At 49.5% G+C, this 17,279-nt stretch overlaps 1 protein-coding gene across 1 annotated transcript in view; it reads left to right on the forward strand.

The window, feature by feature from the left end:
- ITGA8 (integrin subunit alpha 8) overlaps window positions 1-5,645 on the forward strand; it is a 133,586-nt gene extending 127,941 nt beyond the window's left edge. Inside the window, exons 29-30 of the mRNA XM_069959473.1 lie at window positions 203-325; window positions 3,315-5,645. Of these exons, the coding sequence (XP_069815574.1) occupies window positions 203-325; window positions 3,315-3,401 (210 nt within the window). The 3' untranslated portion in view covers window positions 3,402-5,645. The remainder of the gene's footprint in view (window positions 1-202; window positions 326-3,314) is intronic.
- The last annotated feature ends 11,634 nt before the right edge of the window (window positions 5,646-17,279 follow it).

The raw sequence follows: 17,279 nt of genomic DNA on the forward strand, positions 1-17,279 counted from the left end.
ATGTGCGTGTTTGGGGGTTTTAAGCGTCTTCCAAAACCTAGATTACAGATCTTACCAGGAAAGTACTTTACGAATCATGTTCCATTAGATTGTTTTCTAGACCGTCTACTCCTCCAATGTTCCGGTTTAAGTTACTGAGTGATGACAGATATGCGGACGCAGATGACTGATATGATTTTCTTTTTGTTTTCTTTTTTTCCAGATAAAGACATCAGTGATTTGGGCAACTCCAAATGTATCGTTCTCCATTCCCCTGTGGGTCATCATACTGGCCATTCTATTGGGGCTGTTGGTTCTAGCAATACTTACAGTAGTCATGTGGAAGGTAAGATTGGGTTATTGCTTTCTTTTTGGGATTGGCCCTGTGTTATACTAATGATATGCATAGTAAATGACCTCATTTATCGGTGCTTAGTTACTGAGCCTATTACCCATCCCAATAATCGTCTGTAGAGGGCTGCATGACTAGATGAGCAGAGATGTTTGGGTTCGGCAACGTTCTCTGAGACCAAGTGCACAGCATTTGACTCCCAGCAAATGAAGTTGGATACAGCCTTAGGGAGTCCTGGAAAACATGGATATGGTGATAGGCCATAGGCTGCATGCAGGGCTCCCTAGGGCGAGATCCAACCTCTGCATCCAATGGAGAGTCAAATGCAGAGTGTTCGGGTTCAGAGAACATTGCCGAAACCAAACAGTTTGGCATCTCAGCTCAACACTAGCGATCACAAGATCATTTGTGTGGCCCTTTGCATTCCCCTATTACACAGGAAGGGAAGACTATTTTTAAGGACAGAATTTAGTGATCACTGGCCCTAATACACAGGGCAATATCGGACCGTCTAATAGGACCTTTAGGGACCATATAACAAAGTGAGCTTCATAAAATACAATTAAAATTTCTCACTTTGCTTTTGGTTGTTTTAAAGACCCTAAAACAAAAGCTATTGAGATAAAAATAAGAAAACGGTTGCTGATTGCAGACAGTCCTATGGTAGACTATAGTACCTTGTAGCACTTTGTATGTATGGGGGCTCTACTCACGTTTACTATCCTCGATCCAACATTAGGCCATTTCAAAAGCCAAAAAATTCAGAACTCAAAAATTATTAAAGATTAAAGGGAAAATAGTTTAGAAGACTGGATCAAGGGGGCTTTTGGGAGGTTCCTCAGTAGACACTTGGATGCCTTTATGGTGGAGGGGAGGGGGACATTTTTGGCTGGAGCCCCCTTAAAAACAGCTAATTCTCCAGATTACTATAAAGTCCATTTCCAACTTCCCTTCATTTGACTGATTGCCAAAAAGTTCTACAAAGGTTCCAAACTGTAACCATGACCTTAGCGATGGTGCCTCATTGCTTTCTGTAATAAAATCTGAGCTGGAAAGAATAATATGTATAGTTTACCGGTGTCCGGGGATTAAAGAAAAAACATATTTCTTGAGGAACGTTTTTATAATGAGTTTACAACATTATAGAAGCAAAAACAGTGCGGCCAATGCAGAGCCGGGGCCCAGGGGTTAAAGCCTGCTACATCCATCAGCTTCAGGGGAAAGAGAACTTGGAGGCTTCCACTTTATTGGTAAAACAGGTTGACAGGAAATCTGCCTCTTATCCCCATTCTAATTACTTGGCTAGGGGACTGATGTCTTTTTGTTTTTCTAAATATAGATTTAGAACATTTTTTATGTATGTTAAAGTAAAAATAATGTATTTGTTTGCTTTGTCTCCTTTTTAAATGCAATGTTTTTAAGTTTTTTAAAGTTTATTGAATTACATTTTTATAAATTATGGTGAAAAAAAACATTTCTATTTGGCCTATTATGTTGAAAGCAAATGGAATCTTTAGTTAATTTTTGGTGTCTGTCATCCTTTGGATTGACAAATAGGGTTTACAGGACCCTTGGTCTCCCGATAGGGGGGTCCCAAGGGTGGGAAAAGCCATAACTGTCCGTGGTTGGAATCATCCACTATTACTGCAGAGGAAATGAGCGATCAGTAATTGCTTCTTTCTATGATCGTCTTATTCCTGGAGGGAACTACTTGATAGATGTTACAATCCCTTTTAGATCTTTTTGCATTTTTTATTTACATCTCTTTCTCCCTCTTTTTATAATCTGTTTCTATTTTTTGAATGTAATTTTTTTATTTTATTTTCTCTACATTATTATGGGGGCAGCCATCTTGCCTGAGCTGTTTTTAACAACATTTAGCAACATGCTTTTTGACAAGCCCCATAGACACAATAAACATCTCCAGACCCTTTTGTTTATATAGGACACATTTGTAAGCGTGCTGTGTCACCTCCCCATGGTCATGCCTCAGGGAGGGGGAGGCTGAGCTGTGAGCTTCAGCTATTGTCTTTGCTCTTTACTGGTGTCACCTTTTGATGTAATTCTGTACAGATCACTTTCCAGCAGCCTCCTCCTTATCATCACGGACAGGATAGGAAGTCTCAGTTTTCTAGACTAGTTTACTAGTGGTGAGAATGAAACAGTTCAGGAATTGTAGCATTGATGGAAAAATGGAAAACAAAAAAACACCACAAATTTATAAAAGTAAGATTAACATAAAAACTTAATTTAAAATAAAAACTTAAGAGATCCATCTAGAGACACATTCCCTTTAAGGCAGTGACCTGTTTACTTATAGGACTAAACAGGGTCTTGTTATAATTGATGGATTTCCAGCCCTATACTGGGTAAAGTCCCATGCCTGAGTACTTTTTTTCTATAAACAATGCTAACTCTGTGGCTCTGGGACCCCTGCCGGGCTCCGAGATCTTCTTATTAGCTGACATCATGACCTGGGTGATGGACTGCCTGCTCAGCCAGTTAGTGACTGGAGGGGGACGCCACTGCAGTCACTGCTTGGCTGAGCCGGCTGTCCATCAGCCGGGACAGGCAGGGGTCCCGAAGGTCGGTCAGGCACCACATTGTTGGCACAGAGGGAGGTAAGCAATCCATGATAGTCATTTTCTCCCCTGTCACTGCCGCCTGACAAAAATTTGTTATGGCCGGACTTCTCCTTTAAATGGACACCTATCTATAAAATAGGTTGTAACTGTAGCGCTGCTGAGGACCCTACCACCGCAATTCTCACCATTCATTGGAACGGAGGTCTCTAGTAGTCTTGAGTAGCAAGGTTGCATAGAAAGACACCAGGAATTTCTTACCCTCTTCCAGGGAGTTTTACTTTTACAGAACTAAATGTCGAACTGTAGAAAGCAGAAAACAAACAAGTACTGGATGTAAAGTGATAACCAATTGTCCCACCAATCAGAATGCTAACATGATTTTGTAAATTTCTTTAAAGTGCGGATTCTTCGACCGGGCAAGACCGCCACAAGAAGATGAAACTGATGACACAGAAAAATTAACAAATAAGACATCTGAAGCATGAAACCATCACCAAGTGCCGTAAGACTGCTACGTGGAGGGCCAAAGATTGAATGTACCTGCATCGCCACTATGCCGCGTTGCATCTGAGTTGCGCTGTACCAACCACTCAAGGAACACTTGTTGAATGATGCCTTAAAAAATATTCCTTCAACATCACAGATGAAGTTTTTTTACTTGAATCTTTGCTGGTTACATGCAGATGAGTTGCATGACGAGTGTTCCCGAGACTCGTGAGAGTAAGAAAAACTCTGAGGCAGTGCCTGTATTACTGTACCGGGATGTCGACTTCTCTGACCAAATCGTAAACCACTACTGTTCTGTAAAGGATCTGGGAACTTGCCCACAATGGAACAGATCGCCTTTGGATCACTGGGAAGGGTCAGATTACTGACTATGTTTTTGAAATTGACTCTATAAGACGAGATAATTTTTTGAATAATGCACAGACTCCTTATCCTTCCTCTCGAAGCTTCCAAAAAAATGTACCTAAGATCTGTATAATATTTTATACATTTGTACAAATGTCAAAAAGTTCTTGTTTATAGAAAATGTGCTGTTACTGGAACGTCAAAGCATGCTTAACACCTACTGAGTATGGAGGCGAAGGCAGGAACTAGAAACACCATGCCTCACCGAGGTCATTCGTCTGGGTCATGAGCTGACGTTAACGTTGGGTCGAGTCCAGTTGAGTAGGTGACAGAATGGAACTTTTTGTGTTCTTCTCTTAACGGCTGGAGACCTGGGATCACTTTGTTACAATCACTTTATTTATGTCACTTGTTACACTGTTACACTATTACCAATACTATATTAAGCAGTGCCTTCATGTGCCTCACACGGGACTGGTAGTCAGTTATGGTCCGCAAAGGCTTCCGACTACTCGTGGTTGGTGACTATAAAATATTGCACTCAGTAAGTAAAAAAGCAAAAAAAAAAAAAAAGATTGGATGAAACTAAGGTTGGTTTTCACTACAGACCATATATTTCCCCTGACCACCAATGTCTACTCTCCATGTGCACTTCTGAGGACAAAAACACCCACAGAGGGTTCTATCATTCATAATGCTTATATATGTATATGCCTTTTCCACTGTCATCAAAATACCAAGTTTGAGGGTGAGAATATGCTGCTGCGGGTAAAGACCTTTAATAATAGTGCAAAAACCCTATGGCAAATACCAACTGTAGCGGCACCTATAGATGAGACAAAGGACGAGAATTTGCTTACTATACCCAGGACCTTACTGTACTAAGAGGACATGCTTCAGTAGATATTTCTAGATCACTGCCATCTTGAGTCTAGGTGTAAGAGAACTTCCGAAGCAGTTCCTAGACTATCCTTCCATTTTGGGGGGTAAAGCTCCTTAGGAGGTCTGGATTCAGCATCTGCGAGAAGTTTTAGGTTTGTAGCAGCTGAGGAGCCAGACTGTAGGTTGGTGGCCACTAGATTTGACCAGGATTTCTGGGGTCATTTTATGCAGTCGGGGTGTTGGGTTTTGCTGGGGGTACAGAGGGCATGGTCACAACTAGGTCCAGGTGCCTGGAAGGTGCTAAGACTCCTCTGCCACATATGAGGACACCAGCATTATAAATGGCACAATGGTGTGAATTCAGCAATAACACCCGGGAGCTTCATGTCTCTGATTAACTTTGATAAGAATATATGCAATATGTTCTTGTCAACAGCCTCTTCCAGAGTCTTATATGACAGGGGCCTTCTAGTGATGGGATACTAGTCTGTCATTTGGTATAAACAACTTTGTAACTACAGCGCTCGATAATGATGGAAAAAGATACTTGTCAATTAGAGGTGAGTGCAACTGGAGCGTGCTTGAGTCCATCCGAATCCGGGAGTCTCAGCATTGGATTATTGATGACTGGAGAAGTTGGCTGCAGCCCTAGAGAGTCTGGGAAACCAAGGATACGGCCTAAGGCCCAGAGCAGCATCCATCTTCTTCAGCCACCGGTAATTGCAGAGACTTCAGGGTGCGGAGGGACTTGGGCATGCCGCAGTTGCTTATCTGTTGTCAACCCAACTATCCGCCTTCGAGCTGCACTTCTATCATTTGTCTCATGGAAAGAGGCCAACAAGTAGCAGAAAATGGTTCAAGTCTTTAGCGTGTATCCAGCCTTAGAGCCACACCTGGGGATGGGGGTCAGAAATTGTGCACCATTCCCAAACTAAACTATGGAGAAGAATGAAACTTTTCTGTGCAATAAATAACAAACCCAAAACTTGTTTATACTTGTATCTCATGCAACTTTTTATATATGTATGTTGTGAATATCTGACGACACAATATTAAACAGGCATGGCGTATATGAGGGGCGGAGATAACAGTCCTACTGGGGCCTAGGTGCCCATGACCATCTACTGCATAAGTACACACTGGTGTTACGTCCAGCAGTACTGGTGTTATATCCAGTCAATGGTTGGGGGGGCCCTGGTATAGATTTTGTGTTGGGGCCCAGGTTACGCCTATAACTGTATATATACTGTATACTGTTCTACCAATAGTCTCTTGTGTCCATTCGATACTATCTCTGGGCCTAAACATATTCCGTTGCCAAACTAAATGAAGCCCTGGCCGTATTCCAGTCATTTCCATCCGTCACATGATCATAATCTTATTTTCAGATTCGCTTTATCGGGACCTTTTTCTTGGACGACTAAAACCCACTGAATGTTTTTTCCACGCTGCCTTCTCCCGGCTTTATTAGACGCGATGCTCGATGACGGACGTATCAGACGTGATGCTCGATGACGGACGTAACAGACGCGATGCTTAATGACGGATTTATTAGACGCGATGCTCGATGACTGATTTATCAGACGCGATGCTCGATGACGGATGTATCAGACGTGATGCTTTATAACGAAAGTATCAGACGTGATGCTCGATAACGGACGTATCAGACGTGATGCTCGATGACGGACGTATCAGACGCGATGCTCGATGACGGACATATCAGACGCGATGCTCGATGACGGACGTATCAGATGTGATGCTCGATAACGGATGTGTCAGACGCGATGCTTAATGACGGACGTCTGTATACCCCTCGCAAAAGCCTGTACTCAAGGCTCAGTGGTAATGAAGTTGTCGCTACTAGATGTCGCTACTATTTATCTATGTACTTGTATATTGCACAGCTGTAGTGACCAATGAGAGCTCTTTCTTTTCTCCACCTATTTCTATTCTCCTTTTTCCTTTGCATTCTCTTCGCCAACACTTACGAGAGTTATTACATACCCTGTAGGAAGTTGTCACATGGGGAGAGGAAGTACACAACCACACTTAGGGCCCTATTCCACCGGACGATTATCGTTCAGATTATCGTTAAATCGTTTGCATCTAAACGATAATCGTTCGGTTGAAGTGCAGTAAACGATTAACGACCGAACGAGAAATCGTTGATCGCTTTATAAGACCTGGACCTATTTTTATCGTTGCTCTTTCGCAAAACATTCGCAAATCGTTCGCATTGAATAAGACATTGTTCGGTCGTTCGCAGTAAATACGAACGCAATAGCGAAGAAATAGCGAAGAAACACGATCGCAAATACGATCGTAAGTAACGATTATCGTTCCATGGAAATGAGTGAACGTTTTCAGGTCTTTCGCAATAGCGGTCTTTTGAGATCGTTAATCGTTAACGATTATGCGAACGATAATCGTCCGGTGGAATAGGGCCCTTAGTCAGTCTTAGCCAAGTTTCTGTAGAGAGAGGACATAAGACAAGACGGCCCCTGCTGTAGTCCAGCTGGGCTCTGGCTCTGCCAGGTCCCCCACCAAGTCCAGTGTAGTCTAGTCTGGAGTGTGATAGTGGATGGATGCATAGACTCTTTTCTTAAAAGCTACCCTTATTCCAACCATGCAGTGTTAAACCACTAAAGAGAGGACAAGTCAGGGATCATCCCTACCCAGGCCTTGAATGTCTCTAAAGGTGCAGGACAGTATCCTGAAACAAGAGGAAATGATCTGGATAGAGCAAAGTTGCTACAAGCCTACATACTCTATCTAGCGCGGGTGTAACCAGGTAATCTTGGCCACTCTGCTCACTCAGGTAACAAGGACTGGGGCTTGTGTCACCTTGTTAGGAAGGGTCACCCGACACTGCAGGGCAATAGGTGGTATCACGACAGAGGTCGAAACACGGGCACAAGTATTCTTCTACTCTCAATTATTCTCAAGTATTCTCCTTCTTCTAAAGTTCCGGCAGAGCACATTTCTAAACTGGGTTGGGGCTCTCAGGACAAATTCCTCTCCACTACTCTGAACTCTCACGACCTACTCTACTCCGCTATTCTAAACCTACTCTACTTCTCAGCCCACAACCAGGTCAGATTGTGTTCAGTCAGAAGTCTATTGTCATCTGGTGGACTAAGTTATCCTTCAGTAAAGAAGAGTTTATTTATGGTAACATGACCCTACACCATGGTTACACCGTCCTTGGGTCATCTCCCCTTTCTGTGGGTGGTGATACCGACAGTCCGCTTGGGTCACAACTCCACTCCGAACCACTGTGATAAGTGCTCAAGGGACCCCCTCACAGCCCGGCAGGTCACTGACCACAGGGGAAAGGGTATAGCCAGCCTCCCTAATATAAAAACAGGTGTGCCCCAATACCTGTGCGCCCAACTGGCACTGGAGTCACAACAACCTAACATCCGGCTGAGCTATACTCCAACCAACCACATAGGAGTGACCGGTCGACCATAGCGCACCACCTATATACATGATGTTACTCATTCTCCAGGTGGAGGACGGCCGGGTCTATATATATATATATATATATATATATATATATATATGACATTACTCACTCTCCAGGTGGAGGACGGCCGGGCTATATATACGTGACATTAGGTGGAGGTCGGCCTGGCTATATCTCAGCCAGATCCGGTCACGTCCGCTACCTTACAGCCTTATAGACTGTAATTGTCCATCTCTATGTGAATTCCCATACGTGAACATGTTTCCTCGGAGCCGGTAAAACACCAGATGTGACGGTATTGTTTTCCTCCTTGCGGTTCTCCTGGAATTCCCTAACTTTCTGGATACGGTTAGATATACAGGCAGCGCTGAGTATATAGGACGGCAGCCCCTTTCATCTGATCCGCTGCATCAGGGGACGGACAGACAGTCGTTTCCCATTCACTTCTCACTATGGCTGGGATTTCTGTTAGTAGGTAACATTTAATAGCCTTATAGTAAATATTATCTCGGAGGCCCCTTCGGGACAGGTCAGGAAAGTATAAACATTGGAGGAAGATAAAAAGGATGTGGTGTCCTGCGGAGAATAACATTGTACGGCGTATAGCGGTGACTTCATGCTGCTGACTTGTCGGCCAGAGATGTTCATTCCCATTTCTGCTTGTTGGATAGGATCCATGTTACAGATGTACACTTAGCTGCACGGCCCCCCGGCCCCCCAGATTCATCATATACACAGCTGGGGGGATTTCATCTTCCATTTTCTTATTACAAAGTTTGTGGAAGTTTTGGGACTTGTTGCCGATATTACAGCCGAGTCCAACGATTAGCGGGAAGGTCACTATGGAAATCATAAGATGGCGTCTTCCTGCTGCTCGGAGGAGATTGCTGACAGGGGGATCCGTGGGTGAGACTCTCGGGTGGTCGCTGCCAGAAATCTTACTGTGGGGTTATTGCCGGAATTATTGTAGTTATAGGAAACCCAGAATATAAGATGATTGTATGAGGAAGGGAGGGAGGGAAAAATGGAGGGAGGGAGGAAGAAGGGAGGAAAGGGGGAGGGAGGAGGGAAGGAAGGGAGGGAGGAAGGAAGGGAAGGAAGGGAAGGAAGGAAGGAAGGAAGGAAGGAGGGAGGGAGGGAGGAAGAAGGGAGGAAAGGGGGAGGGAGGAAGGAGGGAGGGAGGGAGGGAGGAAGAAGGGAGGAAAGGGGGAGGGAGGAAGGAAGAGAGAAAGAAGGGAGGGAGGAAGGAAGGGAGGAAGAAGGGAGGAAAGAGGAAGGGAAGGAAGGGAAGGAAGGAAGGAAGGAAGGAGGGAGGGAGGAAGAAGGGAGGAAAGGGGGAGGGAGGAAGGAGGGAGGAAGAAGGGAGGAAAGGGGGAGGGAGGGAGGAAGGAAGAGAGAAAGAAGGGAGGGAGGAAGGAAGGAAGGAAGGAAGAGAGGAAGAAGGGAGGAAAGAGGAAGGAAGGGAGGGAGGGAGGAAGGAAGGAAGAGAGGGAGGAAGAAGGAAGGAAGAAGGGAGGAAAGGGGGAGGGAGGAGGGAAGGAAGGAAGAAAGGGAAGGAGGGAGGGAGGAAGAAGGGAGGAAAGGGGGAGGGAGGAAGGAAGGAAGAGAGGAAGAAGGGAGGAAAGGGGGAGGGAGAAGGGAAGGAAGGAAGAAAGGGAAGGGAGGAAGGGAGGGAGGGAGGAAGGAAGGAAGGAAGGAAGGAAGGGAGAGAGAGGAGGGAGGGAGGAAGGAAGGAAGAAGGAAGGAAGAGAGGAAGGAAGGAAGGAGAGGAAAGGAGAGAGAGGATGGAAAGAAGGGAGGGAGTGAGGAAGAGAGGAGGAAGGAAGGAAGGAAGAAAGAAAGGAAGGAAGAGAGGAAGAAAGGAAGGAAGAGAGGAAGGAAGAAAGGAAGGAAGAGAGAATAAAAGAGGCAGGAAGGAAGGAAGGAAGGAAGGAAGGAAGGGAGAGAGAGGAGGGAGGGAGGAAGGAAGGAAGAGAGGAAGGAAGGAAGGAGAGAGAGAGAGGATGGAAAGAAGGGAGGGAGTGAGGAAGAGAGGAGGAAGGAAGGAAGAAAGAAAGGAAGGAAGAGAGGAAGAAAGGAAGGAAGAGAGGAAGGAAGAAAGGAAGGAAGAAAGGAAGGAAGGAAGAAAGGAAGGAAGAGAGAATAAAAGAGGCAGGAAGGAAGGAAGAGAGGAAGTAAGTGGGAGGAAGGAAGAAGGGAAGGAAGGAAGAGAAGAGGGAGAGAGGAAGTAAGGGGAGGGAGAGAGGGAGGAAAGAAGAGAGGAAGGAGGCAAGAAAGAAGGCAGGGAGGAAAGGGGCAGGAAGGAAGGAAGATAGAAGGAAGGGAAGAGGAGGAAGGAAGAGCGAGGGAGGGAAGGAGGTAATAAAGGGAGTAAGGAAAGAAGGAAGAAGGGGGAGGTAGGGAAGGAGGGAAAGAATGGGGAACGAAAGAAGGAAGAGAGGAGGAAGGAAGGAAGGGAGAATGGAGGGAGAGAGGAATGAAGGAAGGAGGAGAGAGAGGAGGGAAAGAAGGAAGCAAGAAAAGGAATGAAAAAGGAAGGGAGGAGGGAGGGGAGGAAGGTGGAGAAGGGAAAGAGAAAGGAAGGAAGGAAGGAAGGAAGGATATGGGAGGTAGGGGAGGATGGAAAGGGAGGGGAGAAAGAGAGAAAGAAAGGAGGGGGAAAGAGGTAGGGGCAAAATAAGTAAGGAACAAAGGAGAGATGGAGGGAGAAAGCGAGACGGAAAGAATGAAAAGAAGTGCAAAAGAAAAGGAAGGAAAATGGAGCAAATATCTGTGTCCATCCATTATTTGCCACAAAGGACACTGGAACCAACATAGGAGGAGTGGTGGGTAGCAGAGGTTTCACTCCATGGAACTTACCATGAACTCTGCAATCTGTCCAAAGAAAACCAGTGATCCAGCACGTAGCGTATTTTGCAGAATAAAGGCAATCATTCTTCGCTACTTGCTGGATCACTGGTTTTCTTTGGATTCGTTGGCACACACCAGCCAGGTGTGGATCCGCAGCGCCGGAGAGGGCCTATAATCGGTGAGCTGATACATTTACTCTTTACTGTCGTATACTCTGCAATCTGTCGCCTGTGGTGAGATACTCATCTTACCTCATGGTAGATACAGCCCTGATCACAACAAGCACAATCACATTGGGCCACATGTATCATCCGGCGAACGGATGATTTTCGGCGGAAAGTGCCGATTCGCGTATTTTTTTATACGCAAATGGCCGATTTGCGAATAAAATATTCGCAAATCGCCACTTTCCGCCGAGTACGCCAGGGGGCGGAAAAGGGGCGGAAAGTGGGCGGAAGGGACGGAGGGCGCGGACTCAGAGTCCGCGCGATTTATCATCCGTTCCGCCAAAATGTACGCCGAAAACCTACTCCAGTCCTCAGCTGGCGTAGGTTTTCGGCGGTGCGCAACGGCGCACACGGGATTTATGTAGAGGCAGTCCGTAAAAAACGCCGGACTTAATAAATGCCTCCCATTGTCTTCTTCATTTCCCCCATATCAGAGCCAGATAAGGAGCCCGCTGATACGGCACCATATACCATATGTGCTTCTTATACTGGTGGGCGGCATCTTCTCCCTAAGGTATACAGTATATACCACAGAATGAGGGAAACTGGTATACACTGGTATATAGTAAATCATCAGGGATCCATTAAGGAGTGCTGTTCTCTCAGGATGGTTTGGTTTGTATACAGAGTAAATAAAGAGCAGTAAGGATCAGTAATGAGCAGCGGTATACAGCGCCCCCCGCAGTAAGGATCAGTAATGAGCAGCGGTATACAGCGCCCCCAGCAGTAAGGATCAGTAATGAGCAGCGGTATACAGCGCCCCCTGCAGTAAGGATCAGTAATGAGCAGCGGTATACAGCGCCCCCAGCAGTAAGGATCAGTAATGAGCAGCGGTATACAGCGCCCCCAGCAGCCGGCAGGTCACAGCATTCACACAACCAGGCAATGAAAGATTTCGTTTCTGCAGATCGGACAATTTTGGGGGATTTCTTTTGTTTGTTTAATTTTGCGCACAAAACATTATTATTTCCCATTTCATTTGGGGAAGAGAAAAAAGTCCCGGGACAATAAGGTTACATCTGGAGGAAGTGGAGTCTTATGGCTGCGGGAGACAGCTGGAACTAATGAAGCGGCTGTGACGGAGTGTTCAGGATTTTCTGCTGGGTGAGATGTGACTTGGTGTAATGTACAGGACAGGATTACTAACCCTACATGTATAATATACCTGAGCCATATACACAGGGATGCTATAGTACAAAGGCTCCCAGAGTGCGGCCTACCTCTCCTGCCCAAGATTGCTCCAGACTGATACATTGTACATAGCTAGTCCTGCCCTATAGACAATGCTCTGTGAGCTCCAGACTGATACATTGTACATAGCTAGTCCTGCTCTCAGCTGTACCCAGTGTAGACAATGCTCTGTGAGCTCCAGACTGATACATTGTACATAGCTAGCCCTGTTCTCAGCTGTACCCAGTGTAGACAATGCTCTGTGAGCTCCAGACTGATACATTGTACATAGCTAGTCCTGCTCTGTATCCAGTGTAGACAATGCTCTGTGAGCTCCAGACTGATACATTGTACATAGCTAGTCCTGCTCTCAGCTGTATCCAGTGTAGACAATGCTCTGTGAGCTCCAGACTGATGCATTGTACATAGCTAGTCCTGCTCCCAGCTGTATCCAGTGTAGACAATGCTCTGTGAGCTCCACCCTGATACATTGTACATAGCTAGTCCTGCTCTCAGCTGTATCCAGTGTAGACAATGCTCTGTGAGCTCCAGACTGATACATTGTACATAGCTAGTCCTGCTCCCAGCTGTACCCAGTGTAGACAATGCTCTGTGAGCTCCAGACTGATACAATGTACATAGCTAGTCCTGCTCCCAGCTGTATCCAGTGTAGACAATGCTCTGTGAGCTCCAGACTGATACAATGTACATAGCTAGTCCTGCTCTCAGCTGTATCCAGTGTAGACAATGCTCTGTGAGCTCCAGACTGATACATTGTATATAGCTAGTCCTGCTCTCAGCTGTATCCAGTGTAGACAATGCTCTGTGAGCTCCAGACTGATACATTGTACATAGCTAGTCCTGCTCTCAGCTGTATCCAGTGTAGACAATGCTCTGTGCGCTCCAGACTGATACAATGTACATAGCTAGTCCTGCTCTCAGCTGTATCCAGTGTAGACAATGCTCTGTGAGCCCCAGACTGATACATTGTACATAGCTAGTCCTGCTCTGTATCCAGTGTAGACAATGCTCTGTGAGCACCAGACTGATACAATGTACATAGCTAGTCCTGCTCTCAGCTGTATCCAGTGTAGACAATGCTCTGTGAGCTCCAGCCTGATGCATTGTATATAGCTAGTCCTGCTCTCAGCTGTATCCAGTGTAGACAATGCTCTGTGAGCTCCAGACTGATACATTGTATATAGCTAGTCCTGCTCTCAGCTGTATCCAGTGTAGACAATGCTCTGTGAGCCCCAGACTGATACATTGTACATAGCTAGTCCTGCTCTGTATCCAGTGTAGACAATGCTCTGTGAGCTCCAGAATGATACATTGTACATAGCTAGTCCTGCTCTGTATCCAGTGTAGACAATGCTCTGTGAGCTCCAGAATGATACATTGTACATAGCTAGTCCTGCTCTGTATCCAGTGTAGACAATGCTCTGTGAGCTCCCCTCCCCCCCTATAGATGAGTTGCGGGGCTGCGTACGGTCACATATGTTGCCGCCAATAATCACAGGATCTGGATTTAGTCTTCTCAGATCTTTTCATGTTGTCTTCAGAAAGCAGAAGATGAATAGCAGACCATTGATTATGATAGGTCGCCCTCCATGCTATTACACCACATTCCCGGCATCACCCATACATTTCCCGTCTGTGATCACCTCTACATGGCTGCCATGTCTATACAGCCTCCTATCTGCCTCTCTATCTGTATCTGACACAATGACTGCGCCTTCATCAGGGGACAAGAGATCTGACAATGATGGACTATGTGCGGCTGAGGCGGCTGACATCATCATCATCATCATCATCATCATCAGCCGATCTCTATTATACACCGCACAGCCATTACTTACGCTTTATAATGTCATATATAACACACTCATTGTACGGAAACAGTCAGCAGGTAGGTCAGACACTGATGAGAGATATACTGTTATACAGACATTATCTCCTTATTGCACAAGCTGCCTGATTATTATATCATTTAAAGGGGAAGCTCAGCAACAACATCATCTGGTCCCAGCATGTGCCAAAGATTTGTAATTTACTTGTATTAAAAAAAATCTCCAGTCTTCCAATACTTATCAGCTGCTGTATACCCTGCAGGAAGTGGTGTATTCTCTCCAGTCTGACACAGTGCTCTCTGCTGCCACCTCTGTCCATGTCAGGAACTGTCCAGAGCAGCAGCAAATCCCCATAGAAAACCTCTCCTGCTCTGGACAGTTCCTGACATGGACAGAGGTGGCAGCAGAGAGCCCTGTGTCAGACTGGAGAGAATACACCACTTCCTGCAGGACATACAGCAGCTGATAAGTACTGGAAGACTGGAGATTTTTTTAACAGAAGTAAATTACAAATCTGTATAACTTTCTGACACCAGTTGTTTTGAAAGAAAAATATTTTTATCGGAGTAGCCCTTTAATTCCTGGTGTCAGATTCTGATTGTTATGTCCCATAGGCATTGGGTACTGTACACGGCCCCCATGTGTGGTCTAACTACCGATCTATACCCCCGCCCCATCATATATATCCCAGCGATTATAATGTATATGATGGATGGATGAGGCTTGGCAGCAGCCGCCTGGCATTGGTGCCTCCATTTTGCCCCCCTGTCCCTGTGCCCCGGTGTTTCCCCTGTTGTCGCCTCCTGCGTGGTCCTGTAAGCGGACACTGTTATCCTAAGCCTCATCATCTTCGGTGTTGTTTTCTTCCTCTCCCCGGGGCGCCTCCTCCCCTGGCACCGGCCCTTTCTTCTGCTCGGATCCCGTCTCCCTCTCAGATAATTTCCGACAATATTCTTCACTTGTTTATTGTGAAAGCTCCAAAGCAAACAGCGCCGGACGAGCGGGAACGGCCGGGACTTTGAGGCCTAGGAGGAGATTGTTGTCTTAGACCTGGGGGGGGCAGGCGCACGGACTGAACGCCAGAACACGGCGGCCACAGTAGCGTCCCTGGTCCCAGCGATTTACTAGAGCAACACAGCACTAATGCCAAGGTGCTGGCTGCTCCACAGGGACCCCGAAGCCCCCCTCAGCCCTCCCCACCGGAGCGCCCGTCCCATGGAGGCTCACAGGGTCCCCCGCCGCTCCCCTCAGCCCTCCCCACCGGAGCGCCCGTCCCATGGAGGCTCGCAGGGTCCCCCGCCGCCCCCCTCAGCCCCCCCACCGGAGCGCCCGTCCCATGGAGGCTCACAGGGTCCCCCGCCGCTCCCCTCAGCCCCCCCCCCCCCCCCCACCAGAGCGCCCGTCCCATGGAGGCTCGCAGGGTCCCCCGCCGCTCCCATCAGCCCTCCCCACCGGAGCGCCCGTCCCATGGAGGCTGGCAGGGTCCCCCGCCGCTCCCCTCAGCCCCCCCCCCCACCGGAGCACCCGTCCCATGGAGGCTCGCAGGGTCCCCCGCCGCTCCCCTCAGCCCCCCCCCACCGGAGCGCCCGTCCCATGGAGGCTCGCAGGGTCCCCCGCCGCTCCCCTTAGCCCTCCCCACCGGAGCGCCCGTCCCATGGAGGCTCGCAGGGTCCCCCGCCCCTCTCCTCAGCCCCCCCACCGGAGCGCCCGTCCCATGGAGGCTCGCAGGGTCCCCCGCCACTCCCCTCAGCCCCCCCCCACCGGAGCGCCCATCCCATGGAGGCTCGCAGGGTCCCCCGCCGCTCCCCTCAGCCCTCCCTACCGGAGCGCCCGTCCCATGGAGGCTCGCAGGGGTCCCCCGCCGCTCCCCTCAGCCCCCCCCCACTATAGCGCCCGTCCCATGGAGGCTCGCAGGGTCCCCCGCCGCTCCCCTCAGCCCTCCCCACCGGAGCGCCCGTCCCATGGAGGCTCGCAGGGTCCCCCGCCGCTCCCCTCAGCCCCCCCCACCGGAGCGCCCGTCCCATGGAGGCTCACAGGGTCCACCGCCGCTCCCCTCAGCCCCCCCCACCGGAGCGCCCGTCCCATGGAGGCTCGCAGGGTCCCCCGCCGCTCCCCTCAGCCCTCCCTACCGGAGCGCCCGTCCCATGGAGGCTCGCAGGGTCCCCCGCCGCTCCCCTCAGCCCCCCCCCCCCCACCGGAGCGCCCGTCCCATGGAGGCTCGCAGGGTCCCGCGCCGCTCCCCTCAGCCCTCCCAACCGGAGCGCCCGTCCCATGGAGGCTCGCAGGGTCCCCCGCCGCTCCCCTCAGCCCCCCCCCCCCCCACACCGGAGCGCCCGTCCCATGGAGGCTCGCAGGGTCCCCCGCCGCTCCCCTCAGCCCCCCCCCCCCACACCGGAGCGCCCGTCCCATGGAGGCTTGCAGGGTCCCCCGCCGCTCCCCTCAGCCCCCCCCCACACCGGAGCGCCCGTCCCATGGAGGCTGGCAGGGTCCCCCGCCGCTCCCCTCAGCCCTCCCCACCGGAGCGCCCGTCCCATGGAGGCTCGCAGGGTCCCACGCCGCTCCCCTCAGCCCTCCCCACCGGAGCGCCCGTCCCATGGAGGCTCACAGGGTCCCCCGCCGCTCCCCTCAGCCCCCCCACCGGAGCGCCCGTCCCATGGAGGCTCGCAGGGTCCCCCGCCGCTCCCCTCAGCCCTCCCTACCGGAGCGCCCGTCCCATGGAGGCTCGCAGGGTCCCCCGCCGCTCCCCTCAGCCCCCCCCCCCACCGGAGCGCCCGTCCCATGGAGGCTCGCAGGGTCCCGCGCCGCTCCCCTCAGCCCTCCCCACCGGAGCGCCCGTCCCATGGAGGCTCGCAGGGTCCCCCGCCGCTCCCCTCAGCCCTCCCTACCGGAGCGCCCGTCCCATGGAGGCTCGCAGGGTCCCCCGCCGCTCCCCTCAGCCCTCCCTACCGGAGCGCCCGTCCCATGGAGGCTCGCAGGGTCCCCCGCCGCTCCCCTCAGCCCCCCCCCCCCACCGGAGCGCCCGTCCCATGGAGGCTCGCAGGGTCCCGCGCCGCTCCCCTCAGC

Source organism: Dendropsophus ebraccatus, chromosome 2 (genome assembly GCF_027789765.1).
Source record: "Dendropsophus ebraccatus isolate aDenEbr1 chromosome 2, aDenEbr1.pat, whole genome shotgun sequence".
NCBI classification, from domain to species: domain Eukaryota; kingdom Metazoa; phylum Chordata; class Amphibia; order Anura; family Hylidae; genus Dendropsophus; species Dendropsophus ebraccatus.